The sequence below is a fragment of the Salvelinus namaycush genome, chromosome 10 (assembly GCF_016432855.1).
Source record: "Salvelinus namaycush isolate Seneca chromosome 10, SaNama_1.0, whole genome shotgun sequence".
Taxonomy (NCBI): Eukaryota; Metazoa; Chordata; class Actinopteri; order Salmoniformes; family Salmonidae; genus Salvelinus; species Salvelinus namaycush.
The window spans coordinates 2,650,542-2,672,550 of NC_052316.1; the positions used below are offsets into that span (position 1 = coordinate 2,650,542).

General features: G+C 41.3%; 1 protein-coding gene across 1 annotated transcript in view; it reads right to left on the bottom strand.

Moving 5' to 3' along the window:
- Positions 1–22,009, bottom strand: part of adgrl2a (adhesion G protein-coupled receptor L2a) — a 183,684-nt gene that overhangs the window by 70,050 nt on the left and 91,625 nt on the right. Inside the window, exon 3 of the mRNA XM_039002059.1 lies at positions 19,508–19,721. Coding sequence (XP_038857987.1) covers positions 19,508–19,721 — 214 coding nt within the window. The remainder of the gene's footprint in view (positions 1–19,507; positions 19,722–22,009) is intronic.

Sequence of the window (22,009 nt, forward strand, 5' to 3'; positions counted from 1 at the left end):
GGGTTGTTTTGGTCTCTGAGCGCTGTACTCAGATTATTGCATGGTGTACTTTTTCCTTAAAGTTTTTTTTAAATCTGACACAGCGGTTGCATTAAGGAGAAATGGATCTAAAATTCCATGCATAACAGTTGTATCTTTTAGCAATAATTATTATGAGTATTTCTGTAAATTGATGTGGCTCTCTGCAAAATCACCGGATGTTTTGGAACTACGGAACATAACGCGCCTATGTAAACTCAGATGGAGTTTGGATATAAATATGAACTTTACCGAACAAAACATACATGTATTGTGTAACATGAAGTCCTATGAGTGTCATCTGATGAAGATCAAAGGTTAGTGATTCATTTCATCTCTATTTTTGCTTTTTGTTACTCCTCTCTTTGGCTGGAAAAATGGCTGTGTTTTTCTGTGACTTGGCTCTGACCTAACATAATCGTTTGGTGTGCTTCCGTAGTAAAGCCTTTTTGAAAATCGGAAAATGTGGCTGGATTTACAACAAGTTTATCTTTAAAATACTTGTATGTTTGAGGAATTTTAATTATGGGATTTCTGTTGTTTTGAATTTGTCGCCCTGCAGTTTCACTGGCGGTTGACGAGGTGGGACGCTACCGTCCCACATACCCTAGTGAGGTTAAGTTTAGGGTTAGAATAAGGGTTAAGGTTAGGGTTATTAGACAGTTAGTTGAAATGTCTGTAGAGCATCTATAGTTGGACTACCTAAATAAAGTGATACCCAACTACCCAACGTAACATGAGTTTGTTCTGTCATTCATTTTCCAATACCATGTCACTAACAGCTAATATCAGAATTCCAATCAAGTTGACCAGGAACATGGTACGAAATTTAACTCCCTTCTACTTTCACATCCTCAGTCTTCAATATAGTGGCTTTTCAATCAGAGCGATAACATTCCAACTCTAATCCCATCACATCCCTGACCTTTTGGGAGAGCCAGACATCAGCACAATTAGATCGTCGTAGAACGCTGCATGGATCTGATGCAAATCTACTTTTGAAATGAGCACTTGGGCTGACAGCAGGAAGTGTCTGATAAGATGCCAACAAAGTGTAACTGATAGCACTCGTGATACCATGTACCCACATGGAATTTAACCTTTCACATTTCGATCATAAAGCATGTCAAAGGAGTAATTGGACAAAGAGATAAGGGGCTAATTGAATAATAAATGAAAATAAAAATATATTTTCCATTTCCATAAAGAAATACAGTGTGGTCCGAAATGATTGACACCCTTGATAAAGATTACCAATAATGACTGTATAAAATAAATAATAACAATACTGAGCTATATTGTATGCTCCAAGAAATTTTGGAAATGTTTTTTTTTTTTTAATAATCATACAATTGAAAAAGTAATATTTTTTTTCTCAAAAAGGTAGGGGCCAAAATTATTGACACTCCTAAATTCTTACAAATAAAGTCGTCAAAAGTTTATTATTTGGTTCCATATTCCTAACACGCAATGACTAAATCAAGCTTGTGACTCTACAAACGTGGATGCATTTGCAGTTCATTTTGGTTGTGTTACAGATTATATCACGTTTCAGACTCAAATGCAGACTGTGTTGAAGAAACAATGTTTATTACAGCAACAGGAGCAGGCAAACGACAGGAAACAGGAGACAAAGGGCTGTGAGACTTGGGTTTACATCTAGAAGTATACGGAGGGTACGGGGCAACAGACGACGAACAGCAGAGGGGCTAATGACTTTGGAACATGGGGGAACGGTCTCGGTTTCCAGGGGTGTAGCAGCGGGGCTATAGCTGCGTGCCAGCGCACCCGGCTTAACATCCTTGGGTACCGGTCGGTGTTGCGGAAGCGAAGTGGCCCGGGCCTTATTGAACCCCTCCCAGAGGTCCTGGTACTTCACGGGAAAGGCAGAGAGGTTCGGGGCAATTTCCAAGCCCCCAGGAAAACTTTCCGGGGCTGGCAGAGCTGATTTCAAGCAATGAGCATGGCACAACGGGCTCCAGCCCACGATGGCACCAGTAGACCGGTCAATCGAGGGATTGTGTCGCTGGAGCCAAGAGAATCCCAATGCCACAGGTACCTGCGGAGACTTAATTAGCAGGAATTGGATCGCCTCGCTGTGGTTCCCATAACAAATGTAGGTTGATGGGGGTGGTATGGTGGGTGATCCGGCCTATAGAGCGGTCGTCAAACACTCTGACATTCATGGGAATGGAGAGGGGTTGAGTAGGGATGCCCAGCTCGGACGCCAGAGTAACATCCATAAGACTCTTATCGGCCCCCAAGTCGATGAGTATCTGGAGAGACTTGGACTGGTCGCTCCACCGCAGGGTGGCATGGAGAGGGGGGCGAGTAAGGGGAGAAGCAAAATTATCCTTAAGACCAACCAGAGTACTCATTCCTACCAATGAGCTAGGTTGCTTGAAGGGACTGGTAGACAAATAATGACCGGCAGTACCGCAATACAGACAACTCTGGGTGTTAAGTCTGCGTATGCGTTCGGTTGAAGACAGCCTAGCCTTGTAGTCTTCGGAGGATCATGGAGGAACTCGGATAAGCTCGAGTCCACTCGGTACTTCCCGGAGTTCATCAAATGCAAGGTGGGATCCTTTAAAAATTAAGTGGGACCGCAATCAGGCCTCTTCTAACTCCTACGTTCCCATAGCCGACCATCAATCCGGATGGTTAAAGTGATGAGTGAGTCAAGATCCGTTGGTAGTTGCCGAGCTACAAGCTCATCCTTTACTTCCTCCGATAATCCGTGCAGAAACGTGTCGAACAGCGCTTCTGGGTTCCAGGCACCCCCCGCTGCTAGCGTGCTGAAATCCACTGCATAGTCCTGCCGAAGCTGGAGTAACTTCCGGGCAGCCTCTCTCCCGGACGCAGGAGCCTCGAAAACTTCTCAACTCCGCCACGAATACCTCCAGACTGAGGCAGACGGTGGATTGTTGCTCCCACACCACCGTGGCCCAGGTGAGTGCCCTCCCGGACACCAGCGTAATAATGTACGCTATCTTTGAGTGATCCAAGGGGAATGAAGAAGGCTGCAGCTCAAAAACGAGGGAGCACTGGGAGAGAAAGGCCTGGCAGATTCTTTAATCTCCATCGTAGCGCTCTGGGGGAGGGAAGCGGGGTTCCCAGGAAAACGTGGTGACGGCGCTGCTACCAGCCGGGTTACCGAGGGGCTGGGAGGTTATCGTCATTGTAGGCTGCCTAGTAGGCAACCCACAGAATTGCTCCCACAATGCGTCCAATTCTAGGTCGTGACGTTTGGCCACGTCCTGGAACCCTTCCATCAGACCGCGAAGCAACTCCTTGTGTCTACCAACGATGGCTCCTTGGGAGAAGATGGCGTTGCGGAGCTGGTCTAAGTCTGCTGGGTCAGTCATGGCCAGTTCGTACTATCACGTTTCAGGTAAGACCCAAATGCAGACTGTGGTGAAGTAACAATGTTTATTACTGCAACAGGGGCAGGCAAATGACAGGTCAAGGCAGGCAGGGGACGATAATCCAGAGTAGTGGCAAAGGCACAGGGTCAGGTCAGGCAGAGTGGTCAGACAGGCAGGCTCAGAGTTAGGACAGGCAAAGGTCAAAACCAGGAGAGCGAGAAAAAAGAGAGCTTGAGGAAAAGCAGGAGCTGAGACGCTAGTTGACTTAACAAACAAGACGAACTGGCAACAGACAAACAGAGAACACAGGTATAAGTACCCAGGGGATAATAGAGAAGATGGGGGACACTTGAAGGGGGTGGAGACAAGCACAAGGACAGCTGAAACAGATCAGGGCGTGACAGATTATTTGATAAATTCATTTCTAAATAATGTATTTTGACAATTTACTTCGCGGAACTCCCACTTTGAATTTCAATTCAATTAGAATCTGTTAAACTCTGAGTGACACGTCTAGCTCCATTTAATCTGAAATGCCGACTGAGGATCGCATCGCAATTATCAAGGCAGACATGCCACTCTAGGGGGTGTCCTGCTGATGGTGGTGTGGCCATTTACAAAATCAAAAAGATTCCCCCGCCACAAAAATGTTAAAAGAGTAGCATTGGAAAACAAAAACAGCACACTCAGTCATCCTTGATACCAGGAAATGTTGACCTATTTTCAACTGCCACGGTTGGTTTACTGGTTTAAACAAGGTTTTCTGTGAAATAGGTTGTTAAAAATTAAGTGGGTGGAGGTGGGGTGGGGGATATCTAAATCAGTATGTTGCCTTGCAATCTAAACATACTGTCGTCAAACTGTCATCCTGGCTACAGATTACTGTATCTAGGGCTTTCAGAAGAACAAAATGAGAGGCCTCGTATTAAGCAGCACTCTCCTACAATACTCGATATTGACAATCAATTCTTCCAGAGGCCATCCATCATATATTCATACTGGTCCGGCAGAATGATAAAGTTGTACCGATCCAGCTGAATTCAAAGGGAACATTTATCTGACCATTTGAGTTCAATCATTCATTACAGCAAATCTCTCTCTTTCTTTTCATTTGACTAGTTAAGTCTAGTTGAAGCTATTAAATTGAGGTCCATTTCCTGGTTTTCGGAGGCATATGAAATCTTAATCTGGTCTTCTTTAAATAAATACTCACACCATATGTACAGAAGGGGAAGTACAAGGCTGTGTGCTGTCAGGCGGCAGAGATGGAGGTCCTTGGAGAGCACTGCAAGCACTTCTGTCACTGATATAAATAGTGTAAGCACAGAGCATTATTCAATGCTCAGGATCAAAACCTGATGGACATTTTTCCTTTGGCCTTGTTTGCCTTTCTAAGAACCTAATAGCTACTTGAAACATCATGATTACATTACCCTGAACAATTACAAGTGATAATGGCTGAGTTTGTAAAAATGTTCACAGCAGTAACAGGGCTGGTTGAAAAGTAAAATCCAGACAAAAACATATTCTAAAATTTGATACAATTACCCCAGACCTCATTAGAGACCCATTTACATTGATCATTCTCGCTATTGATACGTTCACCCAAAACACATGATCCACAGACCAGACAGGACTAGGCCATGTCATGTTACAGTGATCAATGACCCTGTTATTGAAAACTTACAATAAACCTCATTAGACTGAAAGAAATCCATACAAATGTGGGCCATTTAGTCATCTTTCATTTCAGAATTGGGCATACACAGCGGATTGATACAGTGATAATGTACCAGGCAGGGCCAGATTAATGCAGGGGCTTTCCCTTCAAGTTAGTGGATTCGGCTATTTCAGCCACACCCGTTGCTGGCAGCCATGCAATCTCCCTCGACAAACATTAGCAGCAGAACGGCCCGTACTGAAGAGATCAGTGACTTTCAACGTGGCATGCCACTTTCCCAACAAGTCAGTTTGTCAAATTTCTGCCCTGCTAGAGCAACCCTGGTCAACTGTAAGTGCTGTTATTGTGAAGTGGAAACGTCGAGAAGCAACAATGGCTCAGCAAAGAAGTGGTAGGCCACACAAGCTCACAGAACGGGACCGCTGCGTGCTGTAGTGGGTAGTGCGTAAAAATCGTCTGTAATCTTTGTAAAACGTACTACCGAGTTCCAAACTGCCTCTGAAAGCAACGTCAACACAATAACTGTTCGTCGGAGCTTCATGAAATGGGTTTCCATGGCCGAGCAGCCGCAAACAACCCTAAGATCACCATGCGCAATGCCAAGCGTTGGCTGGAGTGGTGTAAAGCTGGCCAACATTGGACTCTGGAGCACGTTCTCTGGAGTGATGAATCACACTATACCATCTAGCAGTCCGACGGACTAATCTGGGTTTGGCAGATGCCAGGAGAACGCTAGCCTGCCTGAATGCATAGTGCCAACTGTAAAGTTTGGTGGAAGGTCCGGGGCTGTTTTTCAAGGTTTGGGCTAGGCCCCTTAGATCAGCTTTAATACTGCAGATAGATTGTGGCTTCCATCAATGTAATTGTCTGCATAATTTCCAATCCACCATATTCTTTTGTAAATATACACTACAGTTCAAAAGTTTGAAGTCACTTAGAAATGTCCTTGTTTTTGAAAGAAAAGCAATTTTTGGTCCATTAAAATAACAGAATATAATTTTTCTGAGAAAGGCTATTCCATGCAATACATTGCCAAGAATCTGAAGATCTCGTACAACGCTGTGTTCTACTCCCTTCACAGAACAGGGCAAACTGGCTCTAACCAGAATAGAAAGAGAAGTGGGAGGCCCCGGTGCACAACTGAGCAAGAGGACAAGTACATCAGAGTCTCTAGTTTGAGAAACAGATGCCTCACAAGTCCTCAACTGGAAGCTTCATTAAATAGTACCCGCAAAACACCAGTCTCAATATCAACAGTGAAGAGGAGACTCCGGGATGCTGTCCTTTTAGGCAGAGTTGCAAAGAAAAAGCCATAACTCAGAATGACAATAAAAATAAAAGATAAAGATGGGCAAAATAACACAGACACTGGACAGAGGAAGATTGGAAATAAAATGTTATGGACATACAAATCTAAGTTTGAGGTGTTCAGATCACAAAGAAGAACATTTGTGAGATGCAGAAAAAATGAAAAGATGCTGGAGGAGTGCTTGATGCCATCAGTCAAGCATGGTGGAGGCAATGTGATGGTCTGGGGGGTGCTTTGGTTGTGGTAAAGTGGGAGATATGTACAGGGTAAAAGGGATCTTGAAGAAGGAAGGCTATCACTCCATTTTGCAACGCCATGCCATACCCCGTGCGCTTAATTGGAGGCCATTTCCTCCAACAACAGGACATTTAAAAAATATATATATACTGTATATATATTTCACCTTTATTTAACCAGGTAAGCCAGTTGAGAACAAGTTCTCATTTACAACTGCGACCTGGCCAAGATAAAGCAAAGCAAAACAACAACACAAAGTTACACATGGAATAAACAAGCGTACAGTCAATAACACAATAGAAAAAAAAGAAAGTCTATATACAGTGTGTGCAAATGGCGTGAGGAGGTAAGGCAATAAATAGGCCATAGTAGCGAATGAATTACAATTTAGCAAATTAACACTGGTGTGATAGATGAGCAGATGGTGATGTGCAAGTAGAAATACTGGTGTGCAAAAGAGCAGAAAAGTAAATAAAAACAATATGGGGATGAGGTAGGTAGATTGGGTGGGCTATTTACAGATGGGCTATGTACAGCTGCAGCGATCGGTTAGCTGCTCAGATAGCTGATGTTTAAAGTTAGTGAGGGAGATATAAGTCTTCAGCTTCAGCGATTTTTGCAGTGGTGCTGGAGGCTGCATGGCCTGGGTTAACCTCTACATTAACAGAGGAACAGAGGAGGAGTAGGATAAGGGTACGGCTAATGTCTATAAGAACTGGTTGTGTAGTGCGTTCGGAACAGAGAGTAAAAGGAGCAGGTTTCTGGGCGCGATAGAATAGATTCAAGGCATACTGTATAGAAAAGGGTATGGTATGATGTGAGTACAGTGGAGGTAAACCTAGGCAATGAGTGACGATGAGAGAAGTTTTGTCTCTAGAGGCACCAGTTAAGCCAGTTGAGGTCACTGCATGTGTGGGGGGTGGAACAAAGGGGCTAGCTAAGGCATATTGGGCAGGGCTGGAGGCTCTAAAGTGAAATAAGACAATAATCACTAACCAAAACAGCAATAGACAAGGTATATTGCCATTAGGGAGAGGCATGCGTAGCCGAGTGATCATAGAGTCCAGTGAGTTGCAATAGATGAGTCCGGGAGCCAATTCAGTAGTCGCTACTATGTGAGGCAAGCTGGAGATACGGCGATTCAAACAGCAGCTAGCCTCCGGGGACGTCGCAACGGAAGAGGCTGTTGAAACCACCTCGGACGGTTACGTCGGCAGACCAGTCGTGATGGCTCGGCGGTGTTCCGTGTCGGCAGTAAAGTGTCCAGGCCAATTGGCAAAAGAGGTATTGTAGTCCCAAGAATTGGCTGATGGACCTCTTCGGCTAGCCGGGAGACGGGCCTAGCTTCAGCCTAACTGGTGCTTGCTACGGGACAGAGATGTTAGCCAGGAGTAGCCACTCGGATAGCAGCTAGCTAGCTGCGATGATCTGGTGTAAAGGTTCAGAGCTTGCGGTAGGAATCCGGAGATGTGGTAGAGAAAAAGCAGTCCGATATGCTCTGGGTTGATATCGCGCTGTGCAGACTGGCAGGAATTGACCAGACTGAGGCTGGCTGATGCCCGAGTTAACGGTGATGACCGCTAGCAGTGGCAAACTGACTACTAGCTAGTAGCTAGTTAGCTGGCTAGCTTCTGAGGGTGGTTCCGGTTCTAATGTGTAGAAAATAGCTGATCCGTACCACATTGGGTGAGGTGGGTTGCAGGAGAGTATGTTCAGTCCGTAGATGGAAATTGAGATTAAAAATATATACAAATATGTACGAAGAAAACTGTATATACACGGGACGGAAAGGGACAAGACAAAACAGACGTCCGACTGCTACGCCATCTTGGAGACCATCCAAGTACTATCATTGTACCATTTACACCTTCTTTATCCTGTGCATGTGACAAATAAACTACCACATGTGAATCATTGAAGAGATGGGTAAGGCTTAAGAGGGTGTGAACGATGCTGAATGGGTACAGACAAAGAACAGCTCTCCTGTAAGTGTACCAAAATATTCAAGGGCCATTTTCTCAAAAGTGGGGTTACAAGTTTATCAACTTTCAAAGCAGAATTACTTTCCCATTGTTCCTCAACTGCAGTGTATGATATACCATTTTCTAGCTCTCAAATGTTCCCCATGTTCACCACTTGAGCTTATGCCACATCGCAAATGTTACTATCGGTTTATTATAAAGGGCCTTTTTCTTCAACAGTAAATTTACCACACATCAAATTGCATCTTGGTGCAAGGATTTGTTCACAGAAAATGATGGTGTTTGGGGTAATAAAAAAACAAAGCCCTGGGGCCTATTCCGGCCCTGATACTAGGAAACAATGTATTACTAGTACAATTTTAAATATTAAAGTAATAATACTATAAATTACATATTATTTAAAATCTGTACTAAAACTGTATATCCTTGCAGGTCCACATATGCTGGGGAGGGGTCTCAGTTAAACATTTCTGTACATACAATCACCCACTTGAGCTGCCTAATTGCTTGCAGCTGGCCATTCTAATTGAGCTACAGCAGTCCTAGGGCTATTTTCATAAAATCATGGTGCTCATATAAAACCCGATATAAAAATAACTCCTAGTGCCAACAAGATCCATCAAAGTCATTGCGTCTATGTGATACTCTACAAGACAGCAGTTCATTATGTTGTGAACCGTTTTCGATTAGAGGAGTTTTTTTTTAGATGATGTGCTTTCTTATCTCAGATTAGTTGTGGAAAAACATTAAAGAAAGTAATGCCGACTGTGTGTCCTAAACATATGATGGCGTAATTATAAGAGAACATACATAATTGTATGACAGTTGTCCCACATATGGAGTTTTTCAGCTAATTTCGGCTCAAAAAAGGGCAAAGAACAGGTCCACATTTTGACTTGTGGAAATGTAGAAGATCAGACCTCCTGGCTATAACACTGACTTTGCATTCCAATACCCAGTGAAGATCATTATATGTTTTGAAGATAATTGATGTTGGCTGATTAGGCGTTGTTTATTGGATTTTCTTTCCAAATTTCCTAAAATTGCGATATAACACTAAAAGCTTAGTTTTTTTATTTGGATCATGAGTAAAATCATGCAGTATATGATTTGTTTTATTACAATTTTGAACCAAACGTGACCTTTGTCCTAAGGTTGTGGGACATTGACCTAAAGTAAATGTATGAAAAAAAAAGTACTTCCCTTCATCTACTCTTGTATAACACAGACGTTTATTTCAAGAAACAATAGTCCCCAAGTCTATTCATGATATTACCAAATAGTTCTGACTACATTTTGTCCCTAAAAGCAATATCCACTTGATGTGACATAATTCTGGGATTAAACAAAGAGTCAGCATTTGGGCACTATTGCACTGGGAAGGGTTCTCTTGCAATGAGGAAGTACAGAAGACATGGATGGAGCACATGGCCTGAACAGATTGTTAACTTCATCAGAAATATTTATCAAAATATTGCACTTCTCTGCCAATGAAATTAAAGGGGTCAGTTTCTTAGTCATTTTTTGAAAAAAAAAGAGTTGAATTTGAATTTATATATGAAAATAATTCATATTTTTTTAAACAATTTAAGTATAAAATGCAATGAAAACATGTTGTGGTGAAATCATATGGAAGGCTTACTGTTAAAAATAAGGCCCCAAATGGACCATATGTAACCGATGTGAAATGGCTAGCTAGTTAGCGGTGGTGCGCGCTAATAGCGTTTCAATCGGTGACGTCACTCGCTCTGAGGTCTTGAAGTAGTTGTTCCCCACGGCTTTTGTGGCGCGATGGGTAACGATGCTTCAAGGGTGGCTGTTGTTGATGTGTGCAGAGGGTCCCTGGTTCGAGTCCAGTTAGGGGTGAGGAGAGGGACGGAAGCTAAACTGTTACATTGATGCTGTTGGCCCGGTTCACTGGTTACTGGTTGCAATTTGATCCTTTTAAGTGGTTATGAGTACAAAATGTATATACTGTATTAATTCTCCCACGCATGGTTTCTCACTCGCGGCAGGTGACCATTCCTCTGGTGACCTCTGAGTCTGTCTCTGCCCTCTGGGGAGGGTCATATTTGTTTTATCTCTCCCTAGTGATGATGCAGGTAGATACAGTGCCTTCAGAAAGTATTCACACCCCTTGAATCTTTCCACATTTTATTGTGTTACAGCCTGATGTCATGTCACTGACCTACACACAATTTCCCCCATTAAGTCAAAGTGGAATTACTATGTTGGTTATAGAAATGTTTAGAAATTAATAAAAAATGAAAAGTTTAAATGTCTTTAGTCGATTAGTATTCAACCCCTTTGTTATGGCAAAACTACAATTATTTTTTATTTGTATTACCTTTATTTAACTAGTCAAGTCAGTTAAGAACAAATTCTTATTTACAATGACGGCCTACACTAGGCCAGACGCTGGGTCAATTGTGCGCCGCCCTATGTGACTCCCAATCATGGCTAAAAGTGACTCAGCCTGGATTCGAACCAGTGACTGTAGTGACGCCTCTTGCACTGAGATGCAGTGCCTTAGACCGCTGCGTCACTCGGGAGCCCAAATAAGTTCAGGAGTAAAGTTTATGTAACAAGTCACATAATACGTTGCATGGACTCACTCTGTGTGCAATAACAGTGTTTAACACGACTACCTCATCTCTGTACCCCACACATACAATTATCTGTAAGGTCCCTCAGTCGAGCAGTGAATTTCAACCACAGATTCAACCACAAAAAACAGGGAGGTTTTCCTATGCCTCATAAAGAAGGGCACCTACTGATAGATGGGTAAAAAAAAAAAACAGACATTGAATATCCTTTTGAACATGGTGAAGTTATTATTTACACTTTGGAAGGTGTATCAATACACCCAGTCACGACAAAGATACAGGAATCCTTCCTAACTCAGTTGCTAGAGAAGAAGGAAACCTCTCAGGAATTTCACCATGTGGCCAATGGTGACTTTAAAACAGTTACAGCATTTAATGTCTGTGTTAGGAGAAAATTGAGGATGGATCAACAACATTGTAGTTACTCCACAATACTAACATAATAGAGTGAAAAGAAGGATGCCTGTGCAGAAAAAAAAAGCTAAAACATGCATTTTGTTTGCAATAAGACACTAAATTAAAGCTGCAAAACATGGGGCAAAGAAATCAACTTTATGTCCGGAATACAAAGCATTACATTTGGGGAAAATGCAACATAACACATGACTGAGTACCACTTAATATTTTCAAGCATGGTGGGGGCTGCATCATGTTATGGGTATGCTTGTTGTCGGAAAACACTGGGGAGTAATTTTGGAGGATAAACAGACACTGGGAGACAAATTCACCTTTCAGCAGGACAATAACCTAAAGTCTCTCCTGAGTGGCTTAGCTACAGTTTTGACATAAATCAGCTTTAAAATCTATGGCAAGACCAGAAAATGGCTGTCTAGGAATTATCAACAACCATCTTGACGGAGCTTGAATATTTTTTTTAGGAATAATGTACAAATATTCTACAATCCAAGTGTGCAAAAGATCTTACCCAATACATTTGCAGAAATGTCAAAAAACATGTTTTCACTTTGTCATTATGTGGTATTGTGTGTAGATGGGTGAGAAGAAAAAAAGATTTAATACATTTTGAATTCAGGCTGTAACAAAACAAAATATGGAATAAGTCAAGGGGTTTGAATACTTTCTGAAGGCACTGTATTGGGCTGGGCTGTGTTGCACCCATTCCTGGTCCTCACTCCCTGCATTAGACCATCCATCCCCTTGGTTCCTCTCTGTCTGTCTAACCAGTTTCACTCCTCCTGACCGATTGCTACGTGATCCACCCTGGGAGGGCCCCCATCAGCCGTGCTTCTTTTAGAGATTTCCCTACTGCTCTCCAACACACCCGGCTGGCCTCACTCCGAGCGAGACCCAGTCGACCCGTCCGTCTCAGTGGTCCTCCCATAGCGTTCCGACTCAGGGCATGGCACACCTAGGCAGCGTTCCTGGGGGGGGGACCATCCTATTACGCACTGACGCCAGAGAACCATTACGTTTCTCAAACCCTGCTATATTCCAAAAACCCTTCAATAGAACATCTCTCGAGCGGCTTCGGCTGTGGGTAGGTCGGGGCCTCCCACTGGGTGCCCACAAGTGTGCTTGGGTCTCATCAATCACTGAAGGACTGGGCCCCTGCGCTTCGCTGTGTGCCCAGGTAAACCTCAATGTTGCAGGGTTGATCCTAGTTGATCCTGCCAGCATTTTATATCAAATAAAATGTGTGCCGAATACAACAGGTTTAGACCTTTCCATGAAATGCTTAATTACAAGCTCTTAACCAACAATGCAGTTTTAAGAAAATAATTACTAAATAAACAAAATTGTGATTGGAGTCTTTGGCAATTCTTTGGGCCTTCCTCTGACACCGCTTAGTATAGAGGTCCTGGATGGCAGGAAGCTTGGCCCCAGTGATGTACTGGGCCGTACGCACTACCCTCTGTAGAACCCTACAGTCGGATGCCGAGCAGTTGCCATACAAGACGGTGACGCAACCGGTCAGGATGCTCTTGATGATGCAGCTGTGTAACTTTTTGAGGATCTAGGGACCCATGCCAAATCTTTTCAGTCTCCTGAGGGGGAATAGGCGTTGTCGTGCCTTCTTCACATACCAAACATTAAGCTAAGCAAGTCCAAAGATGAAGCCGGTCTGTACAGTGAAAGTGTGAATGGTTCATTAAATCAGCTGTGGTTCGATTAATCGCTCCAATGTTACTTGGATAACTGTGGTAATTCTAGATGTGAGATAGTGTGCTGAAATTTGGGAATGTGTGCATTTAGCAGACCCAATGCCTATTTTTTACATAGACAGAGCAGGTCATTTCCATGTAAAATGACCCATGAGCACCAGCATGTGAAGTTCATAGGAGCATGTCAAATTGGGTGTCAAATTAAAGCTAAGAGTCTATTTGTTTTTGAAATGATGGAATGTATACCAAATTGAACCACTATCCATCCTAAAAAATGTGAAATAAAGAAAGGCTTTGATTTCTTGTTGAACAGATGAAAAACGGTTCTTAGAAAACATCTACCAGAAAAAGTATTAGAAAGTATTAGAAATACATCATAACACAATCATGTTGAATTAAAGACCCCTGCCAACTATTATCAACACATATTTAGTTTTGGATCCATTTTTCTGCCTTCTGTAAGTTTAAGAAACATTGCCTTATGCCTTGGAAATAACGTTACCAAAAACACACATAGCTTTAAGATATTTTCTAAGGATAATGAAAGTTCACAGAAGTATCAAGTAAAGGTAGACCTATCAATTAGTTGTAGTGTTTTTGTTTATGAATTATTAAGTGATTAAAACTCAGATTTTCCCCAAAATTGGTAACTGAATTTCTGCAATTGAATTGGCTACAATAGGAAATCATAGTAGTTACAAACCACAGTTGAGTACATAGGTTTGGAGAGTACTGCACAGCACAGTAAAGAAAAGTAGAGTATAGTTCAGTACTGTACAGTGCAGTAGAGTTCAGTACAGTACAAAGTAGAGCACACTAGAATTGAGTACACAATAATACTGTACTGAACTCTACTGTACTCTACTCGGCTGTACTGTACTCTACTGTACAGTAATCTACTGAACTATACTGAACTCTATTGTACTTAACTGAACTCTACTCTGTGCTGTGCTGTACTTTGATGTCCAAACTCGTGAAACAGACTTCTATGATTGATTCAGATTTGGTCTGGTCCGAACCAACCAAATGTGGCCTTGTTTGGTTGTAGAGCTCATTAAAATAATAGTAAGTGTGTAGAATAATACCCAAATATGCAAAGGAGGATATTGCAAATGTATACCTTTTGTATATCTATTTAGGATACATCACCACACCATGAAGAGAATTACATTCTCTTCATGGTGATTCCATTACCGGGTGTAAATCCACTTCACTTATTGTAGTTCAGTAACCAAAATAGATTTTTTTTCAACGTCAATGTGTCATGTCATCGTTAACAACCCATTCATTTTGCAGACATAGTTGAATCTTAATTCGGAGCAGATTTTGGAAAACATGGACAAATAAAAAATGAGATTCAGTGACCAAACCACAGTTCTACCAGTATTTTTTTTTGTGTAAAATTTCAGTGTAAATCGTTAAAAGTAGTCCTAGTGCATATAGTTGTATGGTTTGTTAAACTTTTAAATCAATCTTTTTCTTTGGCATACATTTTAAGTGAAGTGAGTCTCTGTTACTGTGGAATTGCCCTGCATTTCAATAATGCCTTGTGATCTTGGGTGCTAATTCAAGCTTTCCCTAATGATGGAATTATGAAAATGAATTGTTTTGCATTCATCCATTAATACGTTATGCAAACAATATGTTATTATAGTGTGAAGACTAGATAAAAGAAAACATACTACTCAATCCTAACTTCAAATACATTTGTTTTCCGTGGCTTTCATATAAAGCATGTATTGATGTCAATGGAATGTTATCTAGTGTTAGTACTTGGCTCAGGGTGATACAGTGGTGCGAATGGTCAGAATAGTTTTTTTTTCTTCATTAATTGTCTCTGACTGGCATGAGCTGTTTTTAAACATACAAGAACCATTTTATCCAGAAAAAGCTGAACTTATTGGACAAGGTATGCATTAAAAACAAAACAAAAAGAGATAAATTATAACGTCAATGCAACCGAAAGCAGTCACTCGCTGATACAGTATACTCGCTGATGGAAGCCAGCTAGTTTATTCAACACTATCACAATGGAGGGTCATTTTCCCATAGACACCTTTGTAAAGTCTGTGGAACCATTGCCTTTGTTCTAACGAGATAAATTATAACGTCAATGCAACCGAAAGCAGTCACTCGCTGATTCACATTATTGTGCCGAACCCATCCGTACTCTGCTAGCTCGGATATATTAATTTCATATTGCCCCTTCCAGCACGGTTCCAGCAACGATGGTGGATGTTTAACCAGGACCATGCAGTCAGAGGAGTTTGGCTTGGTTTGGCCGGCTCATTAGTGTGAAAAGGCTACTAGAGGCTTGGGTGAAAAGATGTTGGAGAACGTCTAAGGACAATGTTTGATCCAGTGGGCACTTTCTCTGTGACTATACGTCTGAGCCTGTGTGCTACTCAGCAGGGTCACACACATGGGGTATTAAAACCGGATCAACCGTGGGAGTCAGCTATCTGACTTCATCAAATACGACTTGACAATAACCCCCCTGAATACAACGGCAACTCTGTTTTATTTCATTATTTCTTATTTCCCCAGACAGATTTGCCAGAGTTGCTGACAGCCTCAAATGATCCAATATCTTGGGTTGTGGGCGCTCGTACGTCATGCCATCCCATGCACTTTGTCTCACTGCAACCCTGTGTGACAAGACCTTGTGTATTAAGATGCACAGCTATACCACGGGTTGTTTACTGAGGTGTGCAGGTGTTCATATCTATTCCGGCCACATTCAAGCAATGCTTTGTGTAGTCAGAGAAAGTGCTCATTATTAGAATATTAGTCCATTTTGTATTATGAAAATCAGTGAATTGCTAAAAAGACTATCCTGAGCCCTATACTACGAATATAGTTTGAGGAGTTAGCGAGGCAACTTTGGTCAACTCAGAGTTCAACTTGGGATAACCGGTACCACGAAAGTGGCTCACCTTTTAGCCAGGAAAATGTATATGGCAATGAATCCTTCAGATCGAACCTGCTCCGGGGCAGGCTAACTCATGGCTAACTACATTTATCCTGAATGAAGAATCTAAGCAGCAAGGTGAAGACCAATTACATCAGATTCTCTCCCTCGCAAAGATAGCGTCATCATCCACTTCATTGGAGGAAGACAATCGATAACATATTTTATTACTCCAATGTTTTTTGTGTGTTAAAACGTAGTAATGTTAACATACCTATCACATCACACATTTAGTAATGACAAATGCATTTGGAACTTCAAGCACAGTAAAACGCCTGTATGAATTAATACATAGACCTGAAAACACTGGACACTTTAATAAACGGAACACTAGTCACTTTTATAGTGTTTACATATTTTGCAATACTCATACAGTTGAAGTCAGAAGTTTACATAAACCTTAGCCAAATACATTCAAACTCAGGTTTTCACAATTCCTGACATTTAATCCTCGTAAAATGCCCTGTTTAAGGTCAGTTAGGATCACCACTTTATTTTAAGAAAGTGAAATGTCAGAATTATAGTAGAGTATATTTATTTCAGCTTTTGTTTCTTTGATCACATTCCCATTCGGTCAGAAGTTTACATACACTCAATTAGTATTTGGTAGCATTGCCTTTAAATTGTTTAACTTGGGTCAAAAGTTTCGGGTAGCCTTCCACAAGCTTCCCACAATAAATTGGATGAATTTTGGCCCATTCCTCCTGACAGAGCTGGTGTAACTGAGTCAGGTATGTAGGCCTCCTTGCTCGCACACGCTTTTTAAGTTCTGCCCACAAATGTTCTATACGATTGAAGCCAGGGCTTTGTGATGGCCACACTAAATACCTTCACTTTGCTGTCCTTAAGCCATTTTGACAAAACTTTAGAAGTATGCTTGGGGTCATTGTCCATTTGGAAGACCCATTTGCAACCAACCTTTAACTTCCTGACTGATGTCTTGAGATGTTGCTTCAATATATCCACCACATTCTCCTCGCTCATGATGCCATCTATTTTGTGAAGTGCACTAGTTCGTCCTGCAGTAAAGCACTCCCACAACATGATGCTGCCACCCCCATGCTTCACGGTTGGGATGGTGTTCTTCGGCTTGCAAGCATCCCCCTTTTCCTCCAAACAAAATGATGGTCAGTATAGCCAAACAGTTCTATTTTTGTTTCATCAGATCAGAGGACATTTCTCCAGAAAGTATGATCTTTGTACCCATGTGCAGTTGCAAACCGTAGTCTGGTGGTTAGTCTTTTCTATGGCGGTTTTGGAGCAGTGGCTTCTTCCTTGCTGAGCGGCCTTTCAGGTTATGTCGATATAGGACTCATTTTATTGTGGGTATAGATACTTTTGTACCTGTTTCCACCAGCATCTTCACAAGGTCCTTTGCTGTTGTTCTGGGATTGATTTGCATTTTTCTCAAAGTACGTTCATCTCCAAGAGACAGACTCCTTCCTGAGAGGTATGACGAATGCCTGGTCCCATGGTGTTTATACTTGTGTACTATTGTTTGTAGAGATGAACGTGGTACCTTCAGGCGTTTGGAAAATGCTCCCTAAGATGAACCAGACCTGTGGAGGTCTACAATTTGTCTCTGAGGTCTTGGCTGATTTATTTAGATTTTCCCATAATGTCAAGCAAAGAGGCACTGAGTTTGAAGGTAGGCCTTGAAATACATACACTGGTACACCTCCAATTGACTGAAATTATGTCAATTAGCATATCAGAAGCTTCTAAAGCCATGACATAATTTTTGTGATACAGTGAATTATAAGTGAAATAATCTGTCTGTAAACAATTGTTGGAAAAATGACTTGTGTCATGCACAAAGTAGATGTCCTAACCGACTTGCCAAAACTATAGTTTATTAACAAGAACTTTGTGGAGTGGTTGAAAAACGAGTTTTAATGACTCCAACCTAAGTGTATTTAAACTTCCGACTTCTACTGTATGTATCCTATTCTACTGTATCTTAGTCTATGCCGCTCTGACATTGCTCGTCCATAAATGTATATATTCTTAATTATATTCCTTTACTTAGACTTGTGTGTATTGTGTATATATTGTGAAATTGTTAGATATTACTTGTTAGATATTACTGCACTGTTGGAGCTAGAAACACAAGCATTTCGCTACACCCACAATAACATCTGCTAAACACGTGTATGTGACCAATAAAATGTTATTTGATTTACAATAATTGTATCGATAGGAGTGGGAAAAAAGGTGCTTGTGCATTGATAACCACACCAATGCACACCAAAGTAATACAATAAGGATGCCACTTCTAAAAGTCTATTTCACACGATAGCCTGCTGAATTTGCAATATAACTTTTCTTTCATGTTGATTTCGGCACAAATTAAAATGTGGCACTGACTTGCCCATGGATTGATGTTTCAGCAGTGTCTCAATGAACACCCATACAGAAAACGCATGTATTATAATACACACTGAGTATACCAAACATTAGGAACACCTTTCCTAATATTGAGTTATCTATGTCTCAATTGTCTCAAGGTTTAAAGATCCTTCTTTAATCTGTCTCCTGCCCTTCAGCTACACTGATTGAAGTGGATTTAACAAGTGACATCAATAGGGGATCATAACTTTCACCAGGATTCGCCTACAGTATGTCATGGAGCAGGTGTTCTTAATGATTTGTACACTCAGTGTATGTCACTATATTAGGGGTTGGTATGGGCAGTTCGGCGTTTGACTAGCCATGTGTGACATGCAAGCGCAGTTACAAGCCTGCTAGAGTTAGGGGCACTGTCATAGTATGGATGAAGCCTGAGCTGGAATAGGAAGCTAACTGAAGCGGAGTAGATCTAGCTTGCTTCATAGTATACCCCTCTGTAGTGTGTAGTCCAGAGACTCCTGTCTGTACAATATAGACAGTGATGTAGTGTGTAGTCTACAGACTCCCTTGTAGCAGACACTGGGCATCTGGGAGCATCCAGTGGCCGTTCATGCCAAGGAGTCTGACGTTAGTCTTGCAATAGGATTTGCCAATGAAAGCAGTTGGAGAAGAGCAATCTCTTAATGGTGAGTGATTTTGGGTTGATTATGTCTGGGGGAAGTCAAAACTCATTTAAATGATGTTGCTGATAACTGAATATTGATATCCCATTTTGATTCTGACCATGTGTTAATCCAAATTGATTACACAGAAAAAACAGGTGTAAAAACAACAGTTCCCATCAGGAATTACAGGAGGTTTACCTTTGTGACATGATCTTGTAGGCGTCTGGCAGATAGCAGTTGATGTTCTCCATCTGGAAGGGGTCAGCGTCACAGATCTTGTCGTCAGTTCGGCCGTAGTTGGCACTTTCAATCATGATGACATCACTTCCTGGACAGCGTAGGTCGATCGGATAACCCTCGCAAGACAGCTCTCTCCTCACCAAGCCGAACGGCAGGGCAGCCCGGCTAAACCCTGAGGGAATAGAAGAGTCTTCTATCAGTACAAAAGAAAATCAAAGAGAGAAATGTAGCCACTCTGAAAAAGACTCACCAAGGCTGTAGACTGGAAAATGACTAAGAATTACAAAACGTGCTTGGCTAAAACAGGGATATGAGATGACAGAACTTCAATCTCACACGTACATTTCCGAAGAACTGTTACCTCATTAAGTGTTTTACAATACAGTACACCCTTATTCAGAATCCATAAAACATTTGTGAAAGAGACGTGCAATGCCAAATTTATTGGGCAGCAGTAGAGCGTCCCTGTTTTTAGAATACGTACAACCCCATTAGTATGCCACTGACATGCCCATAACACAGTTGTGACTGACTGACAAAGGTGTAAAAAGAAACGTCATGAAGCGGCATGAACTCTCAACCAAAACGAAAACTTTTGAAATATAGCTAATTGTTTTGGATCCTGAAATCACTGTATATCAATGATGAGTGTGAAAACTCTCCTTTAAAAATGTTACGTATTTTGATTAAAAGTTTCAGACTCTCCTTTTTAACTGAAATGTTGTGTATCAATTAGCTTTAACGACACCATTTGAAGCACTGCATTTAAGTTTCCTTTATTCTCTCCATGGAAATTTAGAAGGGGGGGGGGGCTTGTGTTCTGAAAATGTGAACACGGCCAAATAGCTGTGCTTAAAATAGTTAACTATTTTGCTCCATTTTCTTCTCTCTCAATTAATGATTTTGAAAGGACAGCTTTCCTTCCATTCCAGCTATGAACTGTCACATCTTCAGAAGACGAGGAATACTAAAAGGAACTTAGCTAATACATCACTCTCCAGAAATAGACTGAATTCTCCATACCTTGCCCATGACAATGGTTTCAGCGAGTTACAATTTAGTACAGACACAGCCGTCTGGCATTTGTACTGCTGAGGAGAACTCTTACCACACATTGCCCTGTATATAATAACGTTGTTAGCTGTAACTTTTCTGTCTTGGTTGAAGCACATGTCGTTAGTGTTTACCGACTTCTTCCTCTCTAATGAGTCTGTGTTCACAGTCTGGTGGCTTGAAAAAATGTCATTACTCCTTTTCATACACTCATTTGTTGTGTAAGACTGGCAATGGCAACTCGGACAGATCCTGTCTGGGCTATCCTTGATAATTACCCAGGGCCTTTGCATTTCATAAATTAAATCGTTTATACTCACCAAGCATGAGCGCAGTGTGCTCAAAGCAATTCACTTGAACTCTGCTAAATTGGCCCGCGAGGCTACGTTTTTTCTCTCCCATCGAATGCTTCATCAATTAACAACCAATAAGATTACTTTGCACAATGTAATGCTGTACTACTGTTGTTAGAGACAATCAACATTCCGGGTTTTGTCCCTCTCTAGAAGTGCGACCCTGATGTTTTGCTAAGGAAGAATAATGTCAGCTTAGAATAATGTCAGTGTCTGATGCTTCCGCTTTTGTGCCAATAAGATGGTTTTGTTAATGTGCTCAATGCTTTACAGTGTAGATTTTAGAGGAAATAATGGTTGCATTACTATAGAGTCAGATTGCTGTCTTTAATAGTTGTATTAGTCTTTTATTTATGTTTGGAAGAACCAGAACATGGGGGAAAGAGGCTATTTTGCTATTGGTCTTTTTTTGACATCCAACTTTCTCATCCGACCATTAAACATAAAAAAGGAAAAGCATTCAAGTCTGATAGGCTTTCACCTTACTTCAAAGTCTGTCTTCTCCTCACTACAGTAGAAAAAAATTATGCTTTAGGTGATACACAATTCAGAGGTGTTGTTGGCTCGCGGGAAATCCTCGAGTTAAATAAAAAAACAAAAACACGGCATGTCAGAAACATGATTTGACAACCAATCTAGCGTTTATGTCAATGCATTCCAGCATAGCTCCATCATAAGTCAGTCACACACAATGTAATAACTAAGAGAACCTTTGTAATACATCAGGGTTCCCTATTATCCTTATTATTGGACATAAAATACTTTAAAAACGCCAGCAAATCAGCTACAAGTGATTTTAATTTTGGAAATCTGTTCCAAAGTATTCCCACACATAATAGAGAGATGTATTAGATATAATAATAGAGAGATGTATAATAGAGAGATGTATACAGATGTGTGTGATTGTATATACATGTAAGCAAGGTTTGAAATGATTATGTTTTAGTCAAACGTTATATATGTTTGGGCTTTTTGTAGTCTACAAATTATTTCTAATTATGTTCTGGCCCTCTTCCCATCCGCTCAAGAAAAAAATTGTCGCTCAGCTGAATCT